We start from the raw sequence: 25147 nt of genomic DNA, 5'->3' as shown, positions 1-25147 counted from the left end.
TTTGAAATATGACATTTATCAGAGTGTAATACTTTTATTTAGATTTATATGAAAAATATAACCTCAGCATTGAGACAAATATAGCTCAACATGAAACATAGGCATAAACATAACCAAAGTAATTCCTTTGGGTCAATCCACAAAATATCCCTAAACCAGTTAATGTGGAGAAATAAGAAACCATCCTTGAGATAAAAAAAAAAAACATTCAAGAGGACTAAGCAACTAATTACAACGACTACATAATTCTGGACATAAACTTAAGTCATGTTATGTCTGTCAAGCAACATAATGTACTGCATGTGTAGGTCACTGAGATCCACCCGTTATAGGAAGACAGGGACACATGCAACAAATCAGTTCACTATCATAATGCAAAACTACTTAACAAAACTAAAAAAGAAAAAGCAATGCATCTTTCTTCTCAATTACAAAACCAACATTTAAAAAAGTAAAAACACTGACAGTGACAATATTATGGTCTTACATTGTTCGACCACAATAACTGATTTTCAGATGGCAACAAGTCCAAAAAGCAAAAGGTAAGGCCTTTAACTAAGTGGTGTGATATGACATGAGATTCAGTCCTCGACAATGTTCAATAAGCTGTTCAGCTTCAGACCGCACGCAAGCTCCTCCTCTCGACTGGCCAATAACAGCCTATCCAGCTCCTTCAGGCGCTGCGCCATGGATACAGGCGCACCCTTGAGCCAATCTCGCTCTGCTTTCTCCAAAGGGTCTTCTGAGTCCGCCTCCTACAAAAAAAAGAAGACATTGAAGAATACTAATTAAGTCACTTAACTATTGTACTATTCATCGCAAATGCCCACAACACTTGGGTGAGAGAGACAGTGGCAGTGGTGGAAAAAGTACCCAACTGTCATACTTAAGTAAAAGTAAAGATACCTTAATAGAAAATGACTCAAAAAGTGAAAGTCACCCAGAAAAATACTACTACAGTAAAAGTAAAAGTATTTGGTTTTAAATATACTTATATATCAAAAGTACATGTAATTGCTCAAATATACTTAAGTATCAAAAGTAAAAGTATAAATCACTTCACATTCCTTATATTAAGCAGGCGGCACGATGTTCTGGTTTTCAACACAGTCAATTCTCAAAACTATAACTCGGCCACTCAGGAGTTATGGCAAGCAACACAGTGTAGATTTGGCCTTGTGTATTAGGTTAGGTGAAAGGTGAATTTGTCTCCCAGTGTCTGTTGCAAAGCAGACTGAACCAGGTTTTCCTTTAGGATTTTCCCTGTGCTTAGCTCTATTCCATTTATTTTTATCCAAAAAAACTCCCTAGTCCTTGCCGATGACAAGCATACCCATAACATGATACAGCCACCACCAAGCTTGAAAATAAACATAACTATTTGTATTGAGGACAAAGTTAATTTCTTTGCCACATTTTTTTCAGTTTTACTTTAGTCCCTTATTGCAAACAGGATGCATGTTTTGCAATAGTTTTATTCTGTACAGAATCTGTCAATTAGGTTAGTATTGTGGAGTAACTACAATGATGTTGATCCATCCTCAGTTTTCTATCACGGCCAATAAACTCTAACTGTTTTAAAGTCCCCATTGGCCTCGTGGTGAAATCCCTGAGCGGTTTCCTTCCTCTCTGGCAACTGAGTTAGGAAGGACGCATGTATCTTTAGGTGGTGTATCAATACACCCAGTCACTACAAAGTGTAATTAATAACTACACCATGCTCAAAGGGATATTCAATGTCTGCTTTTATTTTTACCCATCTACCAATAGGTGCCCTTCTTTGCGAAGCATTGGAAAACCTCCCTGGTCTTTGTGGTTGAATCGGTGTTGGAAATTCAATGCTCGACTGAGGGACCTTACAGATGTGTGGAATACAGAGATCAGGAAGTTATTCAAAAATCATGTTAAACACTATTATTGCACACATAGTCCATGTAACCTGTTACTCCTGAGCTTATTTAGGCTTGCCACAACAAAAGGGGTTGAATACTTATTGACTCATGACATTTCAGTTTTCCCCTTTAAATTAAATTGAAAAAAAAAAAAACGGTATCTCAGACTGCCCATCTTAATCTTTTATTTTTATTGGCCAGTCTGAGATATGGCTTTTTCTTTGCAACTCTGCCTAGAAGGTCTGCATCCCGGAGTCGCCTCTTCACTGTTGACGTTGAGACTGGTGTTTTGCGGGTACTATTTAATGAAGCTGCCAGTTGAGGACCTGTGAGGCGTCTGTTTCTCAAACTAGACACTAATGTATTTGTCCTCTTGCTCAGTTGTGCACCGGGGCCTCCCACTCCTCTTTCTATTCTGGTTAGAGCCAGTTTGCGCTGTTCTGTGAAGGGAGTAGTACACAGCGTCGTACGAGATCTTCAGTTCTTTTAAAATGATAAACTTGGATTAGCAAACACAACGTGCCATTGGAACACAGGACTGATAGTTGCTGATAATGGGCCTCTGTACGCCTATGTAGATATTCCATTAAAAATCAGCCATTTCCAGCTACAATAGCCATTTACAACATTAACAATGTCTACACTGATCAATTTGATGTTATTTTAATGGACAAAAACATTGCTTTTCTTTCGAAAACAAGGACATTTCTAAGTGACCCCAAACTTTTGAACGGTAGTTTATATATATCTATATACTCATTCAAGGGTTTTTCTTTATTTCTTATAATTTTTTACATTGTAGAATAATAGTGAAGACAACAAAACTATGAAATAACATATGGAATCATGTAGTAACCAAAAAAGTGTTAAATCAAAATATATTTTATATTTGAGATTCTTTAAATAGCCACCCTTTGCCTTGATGACAGCTTTGCACACTCTTGGCATTCTCTCAACCAGCTTCACCTGGAATGCATTTCCAACAGCCTTGAAGGAGTGCCCACATATGCTGAGCACTTGTTGGCTGCATTTCCTTCACTCTGCGGTCCAACACATCACAAACCATCTCAATTGGGTTGAGGTCAGGTGATTGTGGAGGCCAGGTCATCTGATGCAGCACTCCATCACTCTCCTTCTTGGTCAAATAGCCCTTACACAGCCTGGAGGTGTGTTGGGTCATTGTTCTGTTGAAAAACAAATGATAGTCCCACTAAGCGCAAACCAGATGGGATGGCGTATCGCTGCAGAATGCTGTGGTAGCCATGCTGGTTAAGTGTGCCTTGAATTCTAAATAAATCACAGACAGCGTCACCAGCAAAGCACCCCCACACCATCACACCTCCTCCTCCATGCTTCACGGTGGGAACCACACATGTGGAGATCATCTGTTCACCTACTCTGCGTCTCACAAAGACGGTTGGAACCATACATCTCAAATTTGGACTCATCAGACCAAAGGACAGATTTCCACCTGTCTAATGTCCAATTCGACCATGAAGGCCTGATTCACGCAGTCTCCTCTGAACAGTTGATGATGAGATGTGTCTGTTACTTGAACTCTGAAGAATTTATTTGGGCTGCAATTTCTGAGGCTGGTAAACTCTAATGAACTTATCCTCTGCAGCAGAGGTGACTCTGCGTCTTCCTTTCCTGTGGCGGTCCTCATGAGAGCCAGTTTCCTTATAGAGCTTGATGGTTTTTGCGACTGCACTTGAAGAAACTTTCAAAGTTCTTGAAATGTTCTGTATTGACTGACCTTCATGTCTTAAAGTAATGATGGAATTTCATTTTTCTTTGCTTATTTGAGCTGTTCTTGCCATAATGTGGACTTGGTCTTTTACCAAGTAGGGCTATCTTCTGTATACCACCCCTACCTTGTTACAACACAATTGATTGGCTCAAATGCGTTAAGGAAAGAAATTCCACAAATTAAATGCATTCCAGGTAACTAACACATGAAGCTGGTTGAGAGAATGCCAAGATTGTGCAAAGCTGTCATCAATATATTTTGATTTGGTTAACACTTATTTGGTTACTACATGATTCCATATGTGTTATTTCATAGTTTTGATGTCTTCACCATTATTCTACAATGTAGAAGACAGTAAAAATAAAGAAAAACCTTGAATGAGTAGGTGTGTCCAAACTTTTGACTGGTACTGTGTCTGTGTGTGTGCACGTGAAGACAGTCGTACCTGTGTAGCAGTGGCCGCACCACCAGAAGTACAGATGGGGGCCATGATGTTAGTCATGGAGAGCAGGCTGGAGGGCATGAAGAGGGGCATAGAGATAGAGTCCAAGGACTCCACCTCTAGCCAGCGCTGCAGCTGCTCCTCACACCTCTGGCTATGTGCCCTCTCCTCCTGGAGACCGTGGAGGACCTTGTGGGGCAGCAGGTCCCGGGGTGAGGGGGTGTGTGTGATGTCCAGAGTGTGGCAGGGAGCAGGGCGGTCCGGCCGATCCACCAGGCTCCGGAACAACTTCTGTCTGAGGGGAGGGAGAGCTGCGAGGCCTCCTGGACTGGCTCTGAAGAGGGGAGGGGAAGGAAGAGGAAGAAATGATCTATTTTTGTTTATCAATTCGCAGAAGGGAGTATAAGCCAACAGACTCAGGAGTACATTTGAGATCGAGAGAGATCGAGAGAAATACAGAGGGAGAGAGAGAGAGACACAGAGACAGAGTAGTGAACCAGTCTCCTCCTTACCCCTGTGTCTCCTGCTGCTTCTCCCTGTGTGTGAGTCTGACCGCCTCCGTCCACTCTGTGGGGGGCTGGAAGCCATTCAGTCCCTCCTTGGGGAAGTAGACCAGGACCTCCCCATCCTCCGTCACTGCATCTGGAACAGCACCACCGGAGTCTTGGGATTAAGTTTAGCTCTTTACAAATTCCAATGCAATAAAAGGCTTTTTAACTTGTTTTCCTCATACAATACTTTGTCTCAAATGCTGCTGATAGCTCAGTTTATTCTGTCTAGCATTAGGAGCTGAATTTGTCTTTGGTGCGGAAAATGTCACACAAAGAGCTAGAGTAGAGCAGATAGAGTAGATAAACCAATGGTCATCTCACCATCACAAACTGGGCTGTCAGGGTGTTGCCAGTCCTTCAGCTTGTGGTCTATGCAGAGAGCCACCACGTCGTCCCAGGGGACCTGCTGGAAGGATGGGCTTTCCTCCTCCCAGTGGTCCTGGGCTGCAGCCGTGGAACAGCGCACCCTCTCCAGTAGGTTTTCCAGGCGGGACATGAGGAGGGGCTGGCTGTGGCGCGAAGTTGGGATCTGGCTGGCGTACTGGAAGATGGCGGAACACAGCTGGGGCCAGGAGGCTGGGGGGAATTAGAGCTTTATTCATGAGATGTATTAACGAGTAGATAGGAGGGCAATATAAACAGTTGTAATTTGAGCAGTAATAAGGCATAAATGTTAGCTGTCCGTCTCTGCTCCATGACAATGGAGTAGGCAAAAGCAAAAACAGATCTGGGATAAGGCTACATAAAAGTCGCAAGTCAACCGAATCACACACGCACAACCACATGCAAGCACAACTACACAGTCACACACACAAACCAAAAGCTACCCACCTGTGTTAGCGGGCATGTCCCAGCTGGGTATCTGCAAGCTGACAACAGCCGTCCGGAGCCAGGCCAGGTGTTGAGGGGAGTTCCAACCCAGGTGAGGCACCAAGTCCCGGGTCTCAGGCAGGGCGAACTCCCCCGGGGGCCAGGAGAGGCTGGAGAGGTGCTGGGAGGACACTAGGTCAGCCAGGAATGCCAGCACAGCGTTGTAGAGTGTGATGACAGGTGCCGGGTGTTGGCGCGCCAGCCCTGCCCCCGCCCGGTCCTGCCGGTGGCCATAGAGGCGGGCACTGAACTCGCGGCCCAGCCCGGCCTCCACAAAGTGCACCAGGGTCTGGGAGGAGAGGAGGGAGGGAGCTGGGGCACGTGCCAAGAGCCAGCGCACCGCTTCACTCACCTGGGGGCAAACAACCCCATAAAACAGCACATTAGAATACTTCCAATTCAATACAACTTCGGCTGCGACGATACCAGCATCGCAATATTTTTCCCATGGCAAAAATGAAAACAAGAAACAGACCAAACTCTTTGGTCCCTTAAAAACCAGCTGTAAGTTATTGTGTGCTATAGCTTGAAGAAAAAAAAGCGAATCTTCCTAAAGAAGTTAAATCCGCTTCATGTTTTGTTTCCTTGACACGATACTAACGAGTATCACAATACTGGTATCGTCCCGACCCTAAATACAACGCTACTCATTTAATTACCTTAGGCGCAATTTAAATATTTGTATTTTGTTTCAAGAGGGCTGTCCATACCTGCTCTGAGCCCTGTAGGTCGCTGGTGGTTTCTGGGATGTGGACGAACACGTGTTCTGATATCAGACCGTCTTCAACCAACGTCTGGAGCATCAGTTCTAACCAGAAGACAAGAAGAGGCAGGCAGAGAGTTACAGATTTGGTACTTAATAAGGACTTGCTGGTGATGTCCAGCCATGTGTGCATGTGTGGTTGGGGTACCCCTTACCTTCCTCCAGTTTCTGTGTGTCATGCGGGCCTGGCACCAATATGGCGAGGGGCAGTGGGCAGTCCCAGATATTGGCCTGCTGGAGCTGTTTAAGCTGGAGCAGAGCGGAGAGCAGGGGCACGTCCTGGTCCTCGCTGCCTGGGCTGGGGGCAGGCAGCAGCATCAGCAGGGCCCCCGTGCCCTGGAGCTCATGGGCCTCCTCCATCTTGGACAGGCCCTCTTCACTCAGCGGGCCCCGAGATGCCTGGTTGGGACAACACACACAGACACAGTCAGTACAACTACATTGCTGTCTGAAGTGTCTTGATATTGGCTTGGATGGGATTGGTGTAGGCATCAGGATGTTAATCAGTCAGTGTAGAACAGGGGTGTCAAACATGCGGGCCGGATCCGGGGTCCAATCCTGCCCGCGGGAGTTGAGTAAAAAAATATATATACACAGTGCCTTCCAAAAGTATTCAGACCCGTTGACCTTTTCCACATTTTGTTAAGTTACAGCCTTATTCTAAAATTGATTTAATAGTTTTTCCCCTCATCAATCTACACACAATACCCCCATAATGACAAAGCAAAAACAGGTTTTAGACATTTCTGCTAATTTATTAAAAATAAAAAAACAGAAAAATTACATTTACATAAGTATTCAGACCCTTTACTCAGTACTTTGTTGAAGCACTTTTGGCAGCGATTACAGCATCAAGTCTTCTTGGGTATGACGCTACATGCTTGGCACACCTGTATTTGGGGAGTTTCTCCCATTTTTCTCTGCAGATCTTCTCAAGCTCTGTCAGGTTGGATGGGGAGTGTCGCTGCACAGCTATTTTCAGGTCTCTCCAGAGATGTTCGATCGGGTTCAAGTCCGGGCTCTGGCTGGGCCAATCAAGGACATTCAGAGACTTGTCCCAAAGCCACTCCTGCGTTGTCTTGGCTATGTGCTTAGGGATGTTGTCCTCTGGGAATGTGAACTTTCGCCCCGGTCCTGAGCGCTCTGGAGCAGGTTTTTATCAAGGATCTCTCTGTACTTTGCTCCGTTCATCTTTCCCTCGATCCCTACAGAATTATACTGCCACCACCATGCTTCACAGTAGGGATGGTGCCAGGTTTCCTCCAGACGTGACGCTTGCCATTCAGGCCAAAGAGTTCAATCTTGGTTTCATCACACCAGAGAATCTTGTTTCTCATGGTCTGAGAGTCTTCAGGTGCCTTTTGGCAAACTCCAAGCGGGCTGTCATGTGCCTTTTACTGAAGAGTGGCTTCCGTCTGGCCACTCTACCATAAAGGCCTTATTGGTGGAGTGCTGCAGAGATGGTTGTCCTTCTGGAAGGTTCTCCCATCTCCACAGAGGAACTCTGGAGCTCTGTCAGAGTGACCATCGGGTTCTTGGTCACCTCCCTGACCAAGGCCCTTCTCCCGCGATTGCTCAATTTGGCCGGGCGGCCAGCTCTAGGGAAGAGTCTTGGTGGTTACAAACTTCTTCCATTTAAAAATGATGGAGGCCACTGTGTTCTTGGGGACCTTCAATGCTGCAGACATTTTTGGGTACCCTTTCCCAGATCTGTGTCTCGACACAATCCTGTCTCTGAGCTCTACGGACAATTCCTTCGACCTCATGGCTTGGTTTTTGCTCTGACATGCACTGTCAACTGTGGGACCTTATATAGACTGGTGTGTGCCTTTCCAAATCATGTCTAATCAATTGAATTTACCAAAGGTGGATTCCAATAAAGTTGTAGAAACATCAAGGTCGATCAATCGAAACAGGATGCACCTGAACTATAATATAATATAATATAATAATAATATATAATACTCAATTGAGACTCATAGCAAAGGGTCTGAATACTTATGTAAATAAGGTATTTCTGTTTTTTATTTTGTATAAATGTGCTAACATTTCTAAAAACCTGTTTTCGCTTTGTCATTACGGGGTATTGTGTATAGATTGATGAGGAACAAAATGTATTTAATCAATTTTAGAATAAGGCTGTAACGTAAGAAAATGTGGAAAAAGGGAAGGGGTCTGAATACTTTCCAAATGCACTGTATAACACATTTTCAGTGCAGCCCTCCAGATCTCGTTGAAGACCGAATACGGCATCTGGGCCAAAATTAGTTTGGACACCCCTGGTGTAGAAAGTAGTTAATCAAATAATCACTAGTCTAAGGGGAAAATGTTTTGGTAATGTTGTTTTCGCTCCCACCTTGATGCTGATGTGTACTTTGTGAGTCATGTCTCCTGCTTCCCTGAGTCCGTTGGTGATGCAGAGAGTCCTCAGTGTCCCCTCCTGCTCCTTCTCTGTGACCTTTGCACTTTCACCTCCCCCAAACTTAGTCTCCAGCCAGTCTGTCAGGATCCTGCAATAAGAGCACAGAGAACACACTCAATAAACACAAGTGTCATCAAAGAGGTAAGAAGCACTTGGAAAGCATGAGACTAGCTATTGAAAACAGGTGTGTGGAGAGAAAAATCAATCAAATGTATTTACAAAGCCCTTTTTACACCAGCAGAATGTCACAAAAGTGCTTATACAGAAACCCTGCCTAAAACCCAAAAGAGCAAGCAATGCAGATGTAGAAACACGGTGGCTAGGAAAAACTATCGAAAGGCAGGAACCTAGGAAGAAACCTAGAGAGAAACTAGGCTCTGAGGGGTGGCCAGTCCTCTTCTGGCTGTGCTGGGTGGTCCATTGCATTCGGATAAAAATATACAAAAGGCTGCCCCGTTTGAACATACATGGTCCTTGGTGAACATTCTGCAAGATGGACTTTGATGCGGCCTGTGGTTATTAGCATTATTGTATCTAAAAAAGTGTTATTATAAATCTATAATTAACGATAAGCAATTATAAACAAGAAAATTCTGTATATATATATATTGGTTGTGGTTTTTATTGTTGATATTTCATTCGCATTATTGTTATTATATAAATCATTGACGCTAGCTAAGGCTTTTACATGTTTTCACTTGGAAAACCTAGACTTTAGAATGTTTGCTACAATTTTTATGATATAATCACTGTTGCTAAGGTTTCACATTTTCGTTCCTTAGAGACCTTAGAATTTGGAATGTTCGGTTGAATTGTTGTAAAAATAAAGATTCAGTTGACTTTTCGGTCTATCTGGCAAATTATTACAGAACTTCAATGGAACACATTTCATCAGCTCTTGCAAGTGTGAATCAAATTCTGACTCAAAGGTCTGACGATGTTCGCTATTGACACCATTGGAAAAATTTTGAGCCTGTGATCTTTACCACAGGCAGAGATGAGAGCAAGACAGTCTGATTTTGATGTTGTTGCCTCTCCCATGACTCATGAGTTTCACTGATCTGTTGTGGATTCCACCAAGCGCTGGGATGAGTCCCATGACATCATGATAGAGCATTACAGCAAACTGGTTGATAAGAGAGATGCACTGAATGTGGATATTTGTGGAAAGCTGAAAAGCTGAATGAGTTTCAGGACAGAAAGAAACACTCGGAAAGCATGAGACCAGCTGGTGAAAACGGTCAGGTGTGTGGAGAGAAAGGTGGTCCATGCATCCAGTGCCACTTTCAGAAGGAAGAAAGTCCTCAAGAAGAAATGGTCTCACAAGCTGCTCCTATCCTGGAGCAGATGCAGATCAAGAACCACAGGATGGAAGCTGAGGTGCGGAGGCTTCAGAGGCAGCTGTCCATCAAACTGAAGTAACTTTACAGTATTTAGCTGAGCCGGAAAATACATGACACTCTTAGACACAGCCACCAAAGTACTGTTGAGAGTACTTGTATGCTGCACTGTGAGAGGGTGTGAGGAGTTCAACGGCAATTACATCTGCCACACTGTATTTGATCTCACCTGTCGGCTATGCTGGCAACACTCTCGTGGTCGCTGGGCAACAGCAGGGTGGCCTTCCAGAAGATTCTGCCAGGTGGGTTAGGAACGCTCTCAACCACCAGCGTAGGCATGTCTAGAGGAGTCCACACCGACTCACTGAAGGGGGGACACATATTGTTTAATGTTGTGTTTGATGTAATTTTTGTTACTATGATTCAGAAATATGTACTTATCCTCCATTGTGAGAGAGTTTGAGTACAAGAATCACGAGTGAGAGAAGAACTACAATGAAGTAAGAGCAGGGATGATGGCTTACTTCAACAGCTGCTGGTAGTAGAAGTGGACTCGCATTTGATGGATTGCTTCTTGTCTCATCTTTAGCAACCTGGGGACATTACAGAAGAGTCAGAGGTGTGTAAGAGAGAGCGAAGGAAAGAGAAAAAAAGAAAGAAAGACAGAAGAGGGAGGCAAGGGCCAGAGTAGGGCAGGGTAGCTCCAGTACCTGGTGCTGGACAGGGCCATGTAGCCGGCATTACCCAGGTTGACCATGCCCCTGGCCAGGCAGTCCATAGAGGGCTGGGAGGGGGCACTGGGAGCCAGGGCTTTGAGCTTGTGGCGGGGGTCCACACAGCAGGGGGCGGCAGGGAAGCCCCGCATCTGTCTCTTCAGCTGCCTGCGTACCGCCACCACGTCACGCCACCTGACAGAGAAATACATGGGGAGAGAGGGGGTGAGAGGGAAGCTTGTGTCTTTTTGAAGAGCAAAACTTTTTGTGGAAGGTACTATGCAGCGCACAGATCCCCTCGCGCACTCAACGCCGTAGAGATATGTAGAGTTTCCTTGTAGGCCTATTTGGCGGGGAAACTGTGAAGCCAGCTGTATAGCCTATTGGCTGTTTCTGTTTATGAGTCTTTTATTAAATAATGCAAAACAAATGTGCCTGTTTGCTGCTTTTCATTAAAATCATTCATAGCTGTTCTTTATATGGCCTAAAATAAATGTGTTCATATGGGCAGAATATTATCTATAGGCTATGGCATACTGACTTTTGATCAGTTATGAAAATAGAACATTTCATGCCCAAGAAAATGATCTGGGAAAAAGGCCAACATTTGGAAATAAAAAAAAAAAAAAAAAAAAAGATGTCACATGACTAGAAAATGGAAACATTGTGATTTTAGAGACACAAAGTAACAATAGCCTATTATTAAAGGGTTAGGCTATACTGGGCTCTCACCATCATCATTATCATTATTCACATCATTCCAATTTAATCAAGTCACAATTATCAGCTTTGGTATGTGCATGACTCTAAGTCGCTTTGGATAAAAGCGTCTGCTAAATGGCATATTATTATTATTATTATTATTATTATTATCAGCCAGCAGGCTTTCCGAGTGAAGAGAGAGACATGGGTAGGCCTACCAACAGAAAAAAGTCTGAAAACAAAAATGATTATGAAATTCTAAATAGCCTTTTCTAAAATAATTTCCTGCAATTCTACATGACTGGATACATTACAATAATATTTTTCAATACCACACACAATTACCCAAATGACAAGATACTCTGATATTGACATAAAAAAAACTAACCACCCATTTCTTAAATGCAACCAATAGCATAGGCCAATGAAAAGCAGCCAGGTCACCTGTGATACAAGTCCGTTTTCAGCCAGCAATGAGTGGACACAGATTGTATGCCTACAATATGAAGAGGAAATTATAGTCCACCAAATTTCCAGTGGCACTCACTTATCCAAGGTCCTGGCGATGTCACTGACAAGCAATGGAATCCAAATTTATCCTCTACGTGCTTGAAAAAATATCCAGCCGCATGAATGCTACACCTACAGATGGGAACGACAGACCGCAAATAAGTCCTTCTGGAAGTGTACCGAATAAGATCTCTTTTTGTATTTTCAGAATTACGGAACTGCTACGATGCTGTCCTGCAAGACTTGGCGAAGACCAACAACTGAGTGGAAGGCTGGCATCAAACATTTTCGGGCGAATCTTGGTGCTACCCACCCTACCATTGGAAGTTCATCGAGGCATTGCAACAACAGCAGCAAAGAGGTGATATGAGAACGGAGCAGCAACTTGCTGTCGTTCCACCACCTACCAAAAGCAACAGAAGGATCTAAAGCTACAGGGTTCAGAAGTACACTACGACTGAACGGCTGGAGTCCTACCGGAAGAGCGTTGTCTACACTTTCAAGTTGCAGTTATGAATATTCCACAATCCATCTGAGAGAAATTAGCACCTAGCCTTTGTGACATCCCTTTCAACCCTTTCAATGACTCCAAAAACCTTACGAGACCAGAACATTAAGCACATTCTTGGATGATTTGTTCTGCATTGTCATGAAGCCTACTCTTAATTTATTAATTTTTTGGATATATATATGTTTTAGGCCTACTTATTTTTGCCCAATAATTTTGGGTATTTTGCTAAGCTTTTTTGTTGATAAATGTTTTATAGTGAATGATTGGTGTTAATGGATGGTGTTAAACCTAGATAAAAATGAAAAAATATTTTTTTTAATGAAAAGACATTGTAGAAACTAGATATTGGCTGTTCTTAGCCTTCAGCATTTATATTACCATATGAACTAATTTATATACAATATTCAGGTCATTACTGAATCAAGTTTTGTAGGCTATATGTGCTTCACAGCTTCTCCGGGAAACTCGACGTATTGTAGCCTCACACGGACGAAAGAGTAGCGGAGGAAGTAGTAAGCTTCTGCTGCAGTGTTCGCGGTAAAATATTCCACGTTGTGGTGGCGCTTCGACAGAGAAGGAGTGAACACCCAACGGAGAGAGAGGGCAGACTTTGAAAAGCAAACTTGAGCCTTGAAACTAAAACTGTTAGGAGCAGAGTTGGAGAACCTTGATATAGGGTCTACGCAAGACTGGTGGACCAACTGTCAACCCAAGCATTCATAGTTGTCATTCACATGACTTGGTTGTACCTCTTAATGTACTTCTGTATGCGCTGTAGCTCCGCCTCCAGGATGTCCTCCACCATTAGGAATATCTCTTTGTCCAGGGTCTCCTCCACCAGGCAGCTGCACACCTCATCAGAGCAGCGCGCCATACATGCTGCCTCCTCCTCCGTGGCTAACCTGACACACAGATACTTTTACTCAAAAACACTTACACTACCAGTCAAAGGTTTGGACACACATACTCATTCAAGGGTTTATCTTTATTTATACTATTTTTTTACATTGTAGAATAATAGTGAAGACATCAGAACTACGAAATAACACATATGGAATCATGTAGTAGCCAGAAAAGTGTTAAACAAATCAAAATATATTTTATATTTGAGATTCTTCAAATAGTCACCCTTTGCCTTGATGACATCTTTGCACACTCTTGGCATTCTCTCAACCAGCTTCATGAGGTAGTCACCTGGAATGCATTTCAATTAACAGGAGTGCCTTCTTAAAAGTTAATTTGTGGAATTTCTTTCCTTCTTAATGCATTTGAGCCAATCAGTTGTGTTGTGACAAGGTAGGGGGGTATACAGAAGATAGCCCTATTTGGTGGCGCAGTGGTCTAAGGCACTGCATCTGTGCTAGCTGTGCCACTAGAGATCCTGGTTCGTATCCAGGCTCTGTCGTAGCCGGCCGCGACCGGGAGACCCATGGGGCGGCGCACAATTGGCCCAGCGTCGTCCAGGGTAGGGGAGGGAATGGCTGGCAGGGATATAGCTCAGTTGGTAGAGCATGGCGTTTGCAACGGCAGGGTTGTGGGTTCGATTCCCACGGCGGGCCAGTATGAAAAATAAAAAAATAATGTATGTACTCACTAACTGTAAGTCGCTCTGGATAAGAGCGTCTGCTAAATGACAAAAATGTACATGTAAATGTAAAAGACCAAGACCAGATTATGGCAAGAACAGCAAAAAATGAGCAAAGAGAAACAACAGTCCATCATTACTTTAAGACATGAAGGTCAGTCAATACGGAACATTTCATAAACTTTGAAAGTTTCTTCAAGTGCAGTCGCAAAAAACATCAAGCCCTATGATGAAACTGGCTCTCATGAGGACCACCACAGGAATGGAAGACCCAGAGTTACCTCTGCTACAGAGGATAAGTTCATTAGAGTTACCAGCCTCAGAAATTGCAGCCAAAATAAATGCTTCACAGAGTTCAAGTAACAGACAGATCTCAACATCAACTGTTCAGAGGAGACTGTGTGAATCAGGCCTTCATGGTCAAATTGCTGCAAAGAAACCACTACTAAAGGACCCCAATAAGAAGAGACTTGCTTGGGCCAAGAAACACGAGCAATGGACATTGGACCGGTGGAAAATTGTCCTTTGGTCTGGAGTCCAAATTGGAGATTTTTGGTTCCAACCGCCGTGGCTTTGTGAGACGCGGTGTGGGTGAACGGATGATCTCCGCATGTTTATTTCCCACCGTAAAGCATGGAGGAGGTGGTGTTATGGTGTGGGGGTGCTTTGCTGGTGACACCGTCTGTAATTTATTTAGAATTCAAGGCACAATTAACCAGCACCATCTGGTTTGGGCTTAGTGGGACTATCATTTGTTTTTCAACAGGACAATGACCCAACACACCTCCAGGCTGTGTAAGGGCTATTTTACCAAGAAGGAGAGTGATGGAGTGCTGCATCAGATGACCTGGCCTCCACAATCCCCCGACCTCAACCAAATTGTGATGGTTTGGGATGAGTCGGACTGCAGAGTGAAGGAAAAGCAGCCAACAAGTGCTCAGCATATGTGGGAACTCCTTCAAGACTGTTGGAAAAGCATTCCAGGTGAAGCTGGTTGAGAGAATGCCAAGAGTGCGCAAAGCTGTCATCAAGGCAAAGTGTGGCTATTTGAAGAATCTCAAATATATTTTGATTTTTTTAACACTTTTTTGGTTACTACATGATTCCATTTGTGTTACTTAATAGTTTTGATGTCTTCACTATTATTCTGCAATGTAGAAAATAGTAAAAAATAAAGAAAAACCCTGGAATTAGTAGGTGTGTCCCAACAGTACTGCACAGGTGCATATAAACAAGGGAGAGACAGCTCCATGAATATTGGGCTAGTGGTGGATATGGAATCAGGAATGTGAGTTGAGTGTAGAGGGGCAGCTTACTGGATCTCGGAGGCGGCAGTCTCCTTGATGCACTCAGTCAAGACCTCTTGGCTGATCTCAGAACAGAGAGAGTCACTAAACTGGGCCAGGAAGACCTCGTGCTCCTGCTTTCTCCTGCCACAGAAAAGAGAGGGAGAGACATGGATAATGAGTTGGAGACATCAAATCAAATTGTATTTGTCACATGCGCCGAATACAACAGGTGTAGACCTTACCGTGAAATGCTTACTTACAAGCCCTTAACCTACAATGCAGTTCAAGAAAATAGAGTTAAGAAAATAGTTACTAAATAAACTAAAGTAAAAAATTAAATAAAATAAAAAGTAACACAATAAAATAATGAGGCTATATACAGGGGGTACCGGTACCGAGTCAATGTGCGGGGGTACAGGTTAGTCGAGGTAATTTGTACATGTAGGTAAAGTGACTATGCATAGATAATAAACAGCGATTAGCAGCAGTGTAAAAACAAAGGGGGGTGTACATTTGATTAATTGTTCATCAGTCTTATGGCTTGGGGGTAGAAGCTGTTAAGGAGCCTTTTGGACCTAGACTTTGCGCTCCGGTACTGCTTGCCGTTCGGTAGCAGAGAGAACATTATATGACTTGGGTGACTGGACTCTGACAATTTTTTGGGCCTTCCTCTGACACCGCCTTGTATATAGGTCCCGGATGTCAGGAAGCTTGGCCCCAGTGATGTACTGGGCCGTACGCACTACACTCTGTAGCGCCTTACGGTCGGATGCTGAGCAGTTGCCATACCAGACGGTGATGCAACCGGTCAAGATGCTCTCGATGGTGCAGCTGTATAACTTTATGAGGATCTGGGGACCATTGCCAAATCTTTTCAGTCTCCTGAGGGGGAAAAGGTGTTGTCGTGCCCTCTTCACGACTGTCTTGGTGTGTTTGGACCATGATAGTTTGTTGGTGATGTGGACACCAAGGAACTTGAAGTTGGATGTGGAGTTACATGTTAACAGGTCAGAACTTGGACTAAGTGATTTGTTAAACTTCTGCTTCCAATGTATGGTTAAGAAAGTGAGAGATTTATAATATAAGCCATGACTTAGTCATGCGTGCATACATTTTGCGTATTGGTTTGCAGCTAGGGTTAGGATTGAGATCAAGGTGTTTCAGAGTCTCTGACCAACCTGGCTTCCTCTATCTTGCGTTTCTCCTCGGCGAGTCTCTCTCGCTCTGCTTGGACCTCAGCTGTGGACACCTCCCGGAGCATCTGCTCCACCACCTCGCTCACCACCGCCTCCATGTGGCCACTGCTCGCACTGCAGCGAGACAGAACAACAAGGCATTGGGTATCAATGTGAAAGGGGATGTTCAATGCTACTCCCGATGTACCACAGTGTATGCAATCATCAGTCAGTCTTAAACAAACAAAGCAATAATACAGCACTCACACGAGAGCAGCTGCAGCGTAGTCGGCCCCGGCGCTGGCAACCTCCCACACCACCGCCTCCAGCACCTCCTCCACCACGCACTCCAGTTCTGCCAGAATGTCCTACAGCAGTAGGAGGTATAGAAAACATGAGTCATACAGACAGGGGGGGAACATCTCCTACCCTTCTGCTGAATTTGATACACATCTAGAGACTAGAGCTAAGACCAGAAAGGAAGCAGCAATGACCTACCAAAGGGTCTCGACCCACCATTTGGGAAATACTACCACTAAGGCAAGCTAGCGTCAAACCACTAGGGATTTCTCGCTCTCTCACCTCGTCAGAGTAGACTGGCTCAGGTTTGGGCGGGGGCGAGGGGGGTCTGACAGGCTGGGGCTGGGCGACGTCAATGAGCTGGAACAGCTGCTGTTGGAGATCTGCTGCAGGGTGAACCTGGATACTGGGTTGGGTGGGCTCCGGTTCCCCTGTCTCGTCTGTGCCCTGCAATGGCTGGGCAGGCTCGGTGACAGTGGCAAGGCCGGGGTACGGTGGGGGAAGATCCCCAAAGAGTCGTGGCTCTGCCAGCAGCCTGGCGGGTTTGTTCTGCGGCCGGGGGTCAACGTCCGGCTGGGCCTTGACTTCTGGCTTCTGCAGGGTGAAAGCTGGCACTGGGGAGAGAGTAAAAAAAACCTCAAATTCTCATAGCCAGAATGATAAAGATTACAACACAGCAATATTTTTGTAAAGAACATGGACACCCCTCATACCTGTGACATTGAATCATTAGCTCAAGACTACCAATACAAACTATTGAACATTTCAACATGGGGTAGCAACAACAGTAGACAACTCGAGACACCATGACAGGCTAAATAAACAATGTCAGTAAGGGCTGTCTTGAACATCAATCTACGGGCACAGCGGCTCTACAGGCCTCCACAGTTTAGCCATCTTGAACTGCCATGGCTCCCATACCCGTTACAGCCACCGGGCCGCTCCCGAAGATGGCAGCGGGCGAAGGTTCTGCCAGCGGACCCTCCCCCCAGTACTTGTTGTAGGCATCGAAGCTGCAAACGGGGACATGCTGGGGAGGGCTGGGCAGTGGCCCTCCGTTTACCACCTCCCCGATCAGCACAGCCCTCTTGGCCATGATGACGTCTGACTTCACTTGGGGTAGGTTCAGGTCGGGCTCCTGCCAGGCCGTGCGGCTCAGTTCCACCAAGCTGTGGGGTCAGGAGGTCAGAGGACATCAGAGAAGGAAGTCTGTTGCTTGATGACAACAATTACCCAATGAAACATTAAAAAGTGACTATACTGATTAATTTTCAGATTTTGTTTTTATATGAATACTTTTTTTTTAAAGGGGCAATCAGCAGTTGCTACATCCATTTTCGGACTCATAAATTGACAATATGTACCCATTGATTCATGAAGAATATAACTTATGAATGCCTCATGAGCTTAGTTCAACTGTCGTACCCCATCAGAACACAAAATATAAGCTGGTTTTACCAGAGGTTGCGTTAGCTTTCAGAAATCTGCATTTTCAAAACGCACAACATCAGAAACATTTTATATTGACAGTCAACAGTGGTTTTTTTGCTTCAATAGGAGTGATCAGGGGCATGCAACTATAGTTTTCCTTAACACTAAATACATTAGTGCAACACATTGAGCAGAAAATAGCTTCATTTTCTTGAGAAAAGTGCAACACTATTTGTCTAGCAGCCACACATACGTAAATTAGCTTAGAAAACCGATGCATGGCCATCCTATTTCTCATGTTCATCATAGACAAAATGTAGCCAGCTACATTTCCTAATGTTTTGCTTGAAGTTAATCTTGCATTTTACCAGAGAAAAGTACAGAGAAAGGTCGCTACAAAGTCAGAGCGCCTTCTGCTGATACAATGCCTGTTGGTGAATGTGGGAATGACGACGAGTGGAGAAGAGCAACTGAAGCACAACATTTGTCTGAAGCAGAAATTACAATAAGAAGCATTTTAGATCTATATTTACAAAACGCAGAAAGATATGTTAGGCGTTTAATCTTTTTATTTTCTGTGTGAAAAACGCAGAATTCTGCATTAACGCAACCCCCATTTAATAACATAAATGTAAAACACTATATAGCCTCAAAACATGGTTAAAACTATAATTTTGAAATCATGGATGATATCAGTTTCAGCTTTTCGCAAAACAAGGGCGGGTGTGCTCTTTGTTATTGTTTTTAGCCGCTTTAAACACTGTCCCTCTGGGCCCTTTACTGTTGTGAAGATGTTACATTCAAGCGATACAGGGAGGTGCAACCTGAACATTGGTTTTCTGTTCGCTACAGGTTTTTTCCCAGTAAATATGTTGGGTACATATATTGTATTAGACAGGTACTGGTACTGACCCGCCACTGATGTTGAGGCCGAATTGCTGGATGAAGTCTGTGGCCTCAGAGGCATCTTGGAACATGAGCATGCGCACCAGATCCTCCAGGGGGAAGATGGTGGACCTCTGAGTGCCCACTGTGTGGGCGTTATTCAGGGTCCTCAGGGCCTTGCCCCTCACCTACACACACAGGAATGCATACAAACACATAGGCATGCACACACAAATGTCCATCAATTCCCAAGGGACAACCAGTTGATGGGACGTGACGCTCATTACTACAGGTTAAACTTCCTACTACTTTTCAAAGCTAATTACAGACCCACTAAACATTCCATGGCATGTAAGGAGGTACATTACTAGGGTAGGTGACGTTTATTGCTGACCTGGTTGAAGTATCTGTGCAGTAGGCAGCCCGCCAGGTAGGAGGCAGACTTCACCAGCTTGAAGAAGCGTACAAAGTTGTTGCTGTTGAGAGCCGCGAATGCCTGCACGGCAAACTTCACCTCTGGAGAGTTGCGCACCTCGTCCCTGAACTGCTGCACCTCACTGTGTGGACCACAACAAAAGAGAGCATACTCTCAGTCAGAGGGGAGGAGAAGGGTGGTGTTTGAAACATTAAAACAAAGACATGCTTACAGTTCATTGGTAGTATGTTTACAAATTGAGAATAACTGGGGTATTGTCACAGTCGTAAGCACGAAACAGAAGAAAACGGTCCGTAACGAAGTGAGACTGGGAGGTAAAACTGACCAATAAGAGACAATTATTTTCATTTATCGTTGCAAAACCTTTTGCTACAGTGTACCCTAATGAACACGACCCAATCATTGGCGAGTGACTGACCGGAGGACGTCCCCGACGTCTAGTTTGAGAAGCACGTTGTACTGGCGGAACTCGGCCTCTTGGGGGCAGTAGACGCCCCTGGTGGCCAGGTCCTGGTACATCTCCTTCAGGCTCTGCAGGCACTTGGTCATGTTCTCGTTGTTGATCTTGGCGTCAAACGTCATCATGTGCTCCTGGCACAGGTGGTGGGCACAGTGCACATGGAAGCGGGTGCACTTCTCGATCAGCGACACCGTCAGCGGGTCACACAGGTGCTGCTGGGTGATGTCCTGGGAGGAAAAATGAGTAGGAGAGGAATAGAGTTACCATAACTCCAACAGACAAAGCCCCTCAGACCGCAGCAATATGTATCAATGAATGTGTTATGATAACTTTTTCATAAGCTTTCTTTTTGCATTTCTTTTTCTGCTCTCATCTACTCTCTCAGCACTTTCCCATTCCCAATTACTTGCCTCGTACAAGGACTTTTCTGTCATTGTGACACCGATAATAAACAATAAAAAAAACAGGAGCAGCTAGCTAGCTAACCAACACTAGCTGTGTTTACCTTACGGATGCCGCGGGTCCTGTTCCACACAAAGTCGTACCAGTCGCGGTAGTTGTCGTGGCCCTGGTCCATGATCTGGGTGACCAGGTACTCCATTGTCATGCTGAGCACGGGGAGGGGCCGCAGCTCGTAGGGGAGGGGCTCCTCCTGGTCCGCCGATGACCTGCTGTACTCCTTGATGGCCGCCACGTGGTCCACCTGGACAGGAAGGGGTTACGTCTCATTATAAAATGTATAAACCAGGTTGTTTTTATTCAACTGAGACATTTGTGGGTGGGATATACTCATGCCCAATGTCAAGCACTTGGAGTTTGAGGACATAGCTAGATAAAAAGCCTACATATCATCATCATCATCATCATTAATATGATTATCATAAGCCATCAAGTGGAACTTCTCTATTGATGAGAGGTTCATGTACTTTACACAACAGTAGCACAGGTGCAGTGTACATGCAAAAGGTGTGCCTGAGAGAATTTGTGTGTATTGAAACAGGGATAGAAGAAATGGCTTTACCCTCTCTGTATCTGGGACGACCTCAAAGCAACTGAGCTGGTTGCGGGTCTCCCTCATGTAGCGCTCCTTCTCGGGGCACATGTCCGGGCATGTCCCCACAAAGAAAGACAGCTCCAGGTCTGTCCGTTTGGGCCGCCCTGCACATTGAACAACATAACCAGTCAGTCTCTCCAGCCCAGATTATTTAATCTTTATTATTATTACTTTAATTTCATCGTTGTTATTATGCCAACAGTCAAAGAAATTGACATTCAGCACATTCCTCCATGTCAACACTTGGCTTCATACTAAAGAAATGCAGGTAAGTCAATTCAGTAGCTCGTGGCCAGTTCCAGGACTGCATGTCAGACTGACAGCTCTACTGTACCTACCAGCTCGCATGATCTTGTCCCTCTGCTCCAGGAGGCGGTACTTCTCCTCGGCTGTCTCAGCCAGCTGGCCAATCAGGTGGAGGAGGGAGGAGGGCACGGGGCGGTCAGAGCTCTGGCCCTCGGAGCTGCTGTCCTGCTGGGGCTCGCTTTCAAACTGTAGGGACTTGGCTATGGACGGCTTCTTCACTGGTGAGCTGAGAAACAAAGTGTCTTTTTTATATCTGATGTCACATCCTGATGTGCTTAGAGATTAACTCTAGTCACCCACGGCTAGCTAACACCCACAGTTATCCCCCAATTAATAAGCCTCGAGGGATTTCCTAATGTATCTATTATCTTTACAGTATAAGTCGTATGTTTCCACATGTATTTCAGGTTATAAAAGCACTTCACAGAAACTAGAAGTCTGGCCCAGCTAGCTGTGAGGGGCAGCCAAGATTACCTCCTGCTGAGGTTGACGGTGCTGCTGAGGGCAGGGACTCTGGGGAGGGGCTTCCTCAGCGGAGAGGAGGACTGGAAGCCCCCCAGGCTGGTGTCTGAAACCTGGTTGTCCCTGTTGCTTTCTTCCTCCTCTCCCTCTTGGGCTCGATCGCCTTTCTTCCCTGGGCCTGACACAAAGAACACAGAAGGAGTAATACACAGTACACACGAGCGTGCACACACACAATCAATTTCTCAAGAGAGACCGGGTTCAATCAAGGTACATGGAAATACAGGGGCAGCTGATCAAGAGCTTGACAGTGGGCTACTTGTCTGTCAGATGATTTCCCTTAGATAAGCCTATTAATTGAGTACTTAACTAGTAACAGTAATTTGGTCTGTATTATTTGACTTAACTCTGCAAAATAGGAGGATGCGGCCACAAGGACTTACTGTGTTTCTTTCTCTGCCAGAAGAGAAAGATTTCCTGTCTGTGCAGCATTTTGCCCTTCTTCTTTGCCTTTGCTGCTGATGCCTGAAAGGTATCACAGACGTTTGAAAATAAACAAAAAAAAATTCTCTCAGTTAAATTCAGCACAAACATATAATCGAATTGAGAATCCCCAAAAGCGTGTCAAGTCGCCTCTGTTGTCAGTAGAGTGTGTGTACTCACGTGGTCTTGGAAGTGGACGATAGCCAGGTTCTTATGGGGTCGGCAGTAGACCCGGCAGACTTTCCCGAAGCGGCCAAAGTGCTTTTCTATGATGTTCTTTTTGTTGAGACTGGGTGGGACGCTCTTGCACTGGAGGATGGTGGCGTCGGTGGGGGACATGCCCCCCAGGCTGTCCGTGCTCTCCCCGCGCTGCCTTCTCCTAGCTGGGGTCTTGGTCTCAGCGTCTGGGTCGGGCACTTCCAACGAACCTGGAGGAAAAGGAGAGAATAAAATCAGCATGAGAAAATCTGTGATACACATTAAACATAATACTTTAAATTCAGCAAGGCATATGATTTTGGTTAACAGCAAGTAATAGTGTTTTACTTAATTTTCATGATGAGGACTTACCAGTCTCCTCTGCTTTCTCCAGAACCTCTCTGGTGGGGGCCTGAGCCCTGGGAGGAGTAGCAGGTCTGAGACTGATCGGAGCTTGCGTGTCTGCTCTCTCCCCCTCCCCCCATCCTGGAGGCTGCTGCTCCTCCTTCATGGGGTCCCTCCTCACTGAGTTGGCTGCGGATTTCAAAACGCCACTCATGGCCCTGCAGAAGAGTCCACCCATGGGGCCGCGGGAGGACCTCAGGAGAGGCCGCTTCGAAGGGTGTCTGGGTAGGTCAGCTCTGGCTTCAGCTTGGGCGTCCTCTGACTGGGCAGGCTTCCCTGGAGCGGCTTTGGGATTCGCTGGCTCCTCCTTCCGCTTAGTTCCTTTTCCAAGTCTCCCAAACACTGTCACTTCCCTAGTGCTCTCCTCATCGCCAACTTTCTCCTCAGCTGGGGCCTCGTTTTTGAGGTCTCCAAATGTAGAGGTCTGGCCAAAGCTGACTCCTCCGAACAGGGACATCGGGGGCGCGGGCTGGGACTGGAGGACTTTGGTAGAGAAGCTGAAGGAGGAGGGGCTGCTGGGGACCGGGGCTGGTTGGGGGGCGGCGGTGCTGGAGTTGGTGCTGGAGAGAGCAGATGGCTGGGAGAATGTGAACTGCAGGCTCCTTCCGGAGCCTACGCTGCTGGTGAGAGGGTCTTTCTGGGTCAGGCTGGTAGTGGCAATGGAAGCGGAGATGGAGGGGGCCACTGCCGGCTGGGAGAAGCTGAAACCAAGCGGGCCACTCTTGGCTCCGGTCAGGAGAGAGAAGCCTGAGTTGGCCGGTCCACTGCTGTCCTTGGTGCTGAAAGAGGGCTGGGTGGTGGTGGCGCCACCGAAGGGCTGCTCGGATGCAGTGGCGGGCTGAGGATTAGCCAGCTCTGGGCTGGCGCTGAAGATGGGCTTAAACAGCACCTCGTTGGACGGTTTGAAGCTGAATTCTGATGTGCTGAAGCCTCTACTCTGGACGACACTCTGAGCAGTACCAAAGGAGGTGGTCGTGGCGCTGGGCTGCGGCTGGCCAATGGGCGACTGGCCAAAGGCCAAAGGCTGTGCCGACCCTGTGGTGGTGGTAGTGGTGGGGCCAGAGGAAGCCTGGGAGATCCCAGAGGAGAGGCTGAACGCCGGGGTCTGCTGCTGCCCGTATGCAGGTGGCTGCCCAAAGGCAGAGCTCTGTCCAAAAGCAGGCGTCTGTCCAAACCCAGAGCTCTGACTCTGTCCAGTGGCCTGTCCATACGATGGCGGGGGAGCACCACCAAACCCAGAGCTACCCTGCCCCAATGAGGACTGACCAAAGGCTGGAGGCTGACTTATTGAAGAGAATGTCGAGGTCTGCCCTGATGCCTGACCTAGTCCGCCACTTTGCCCAAAAACAGAGCTTTGTCCGAGCGAAGGCGTCTGCCCAAATGCCAGAGACTGACCAAAGACTGACGGCTGACTGAAGGCAGACGGTTGCCCGAATGTTGCGGTTTGCCCAAATGCTACATTCTGTGGAGGGTTGGTGGAGCCCTCCTGTCCGAAGGCCTGGAACATGCCACCAGTCTTGTTAGTGTTGCTGGAGGCCTGGAAAGCTCCTCCCTGCTGCCTCCCAAACAAACTGTTGGGATTCATTGTGGAAATGTCAGTATTGTCTCAATTGTACTCAAGGGCATTCACTTATTCAGTTGCGCTCACAAAAGCCGACCTAGAGGCCAGGCTGCTGCAAGGCATGTTGAGGAAAGTGTGTGTTCCTCCATTTGAAGTGTCTTCAGTGAAGCATCATCGAGTCTGAAAACATGCAAAGTAAACATCAGCATGTTGATGTTATCTAGCTAACATGTTATCTAACGTGGTTTATGGAAACATGTCTTAATGTTATCTGAAAAAGTAACTAATTATGTACACGCAATTCAGCTTCAAAGACTATGCAAACACTTTTATGGCGTACTTTACATGTAACTAGCTAGTTAGCTAACATGTTGTGCCTTGTAAAATGTTAGCTAGCTAACGTTAGTTACATCATGTAAACCTAGCTAGCTAGCTAACGTTTCGCTTGTTAGCACGCTAGCGAATTTACAAGACGTGCTACTTGAAAATGAAGGACATTTATTTGATAACGCTAAAACGTTCGGTTGCTTTAATATAATACAGACGGACTTTACCTTTATATTGTTTCAAACAAGATAGCTAGTGACCTACTTTTTCAGTATTCCCTTATGCTCATGGATTAGAAACTTGCTGACATCCGGTTCCGGTCCA

The 25147-nt window shown here is 45.6% G+C and overlaps 1 protein-coding gene across 1 annotated transcript; it reads right to left on the bottom strand.

Moving 5' to 3' along the window:
• Window positions 1-20: 20 nt before the first annotated feature.
• mcm3ap (minichromosome maintenance complex component 3 associated protein) lies at window positions 21-24607 on the bottom strand. Its single transcript, XM_084162666.1, has 27 exons — window positions 22903-24607; window positions 22513-22760; window positions 22293-22374; window positions 21862-22027; window positions 21420-21613; window positions 21049-21185; window positions 20533-20730; window positions 19986-20254; window positions 19526-19688; window positions 19159-19319; window positions 17737-17984; window positions 17098-17429; window positions 16783-16883; window positions 16519-16650; window positions 15368-15481; window positions 13216-13368; window positions 10741-10938; window positions 10555-10623; window positions 10260-10394; window positions 8625-8778; window positions 6424-6667; window positions 6216-6313; window positions 5467-5857; window positions 4957-5211; window positions 4597-4726; window positions 4088-4418; window positions 21-755 (listed from the first exon to the last, which is right to left on the bottom strand). The coding sequence occupies exons 1-27, from the start codon at window positions 24518-24520 to the stop codon at window positions 582-584; spliced, it is 6495 nt and encodes a 2164-aa protein (XP_084018792.1). The 5' UTR covers window positions 24521-24607; the 3' UTR covers window positions 21-581.
• Window positions 24608-25147: the final 540 nt, after the last annotated feature.

This window comes from Coregonus lavaretus (assembly GCF_964263955.1).
Source record: "Coregonus lavaretus genome assembly, chromosome: 5".
Classification (NCBI taxonomy): Eukaryota; Metazoa; Chordata; class Actinopteri; order Salmoniformes; family Salmonidae; genus Coregonus; species Coregonus lavaretus.
The sequence above is the reverse complement of the archived record's forward strand: the minus strand, read 5'-3'. Positions and strand labels throughout refer to the sequence as shown.

Bases quoted from the DNA above. Each gene is read 5' to 3' on its own strand.
- mcm3ap (XM_084162666.1), bottom strand. From the start codon at position 24,520: ATGAATCCCAACAGTTTGTTTGGGAGGCAGCAGGGAGGAGCTTTCCAG. The intron at 21,614-21,861 runs GTAATCTTGGCT...TTTGTTTCTCAG, and splicing joins ACCGTCAACCTCAGCAGGAG to CTCACCAGTGAAGAAGCCGT. The intron at 21,186-21,419 runs GTAGGTACAGTA...TTCAATGTGCAG, and splicing joins GGACAAGATCATGCGAGCTG to GGCGGCCCAAACGGACAGAC.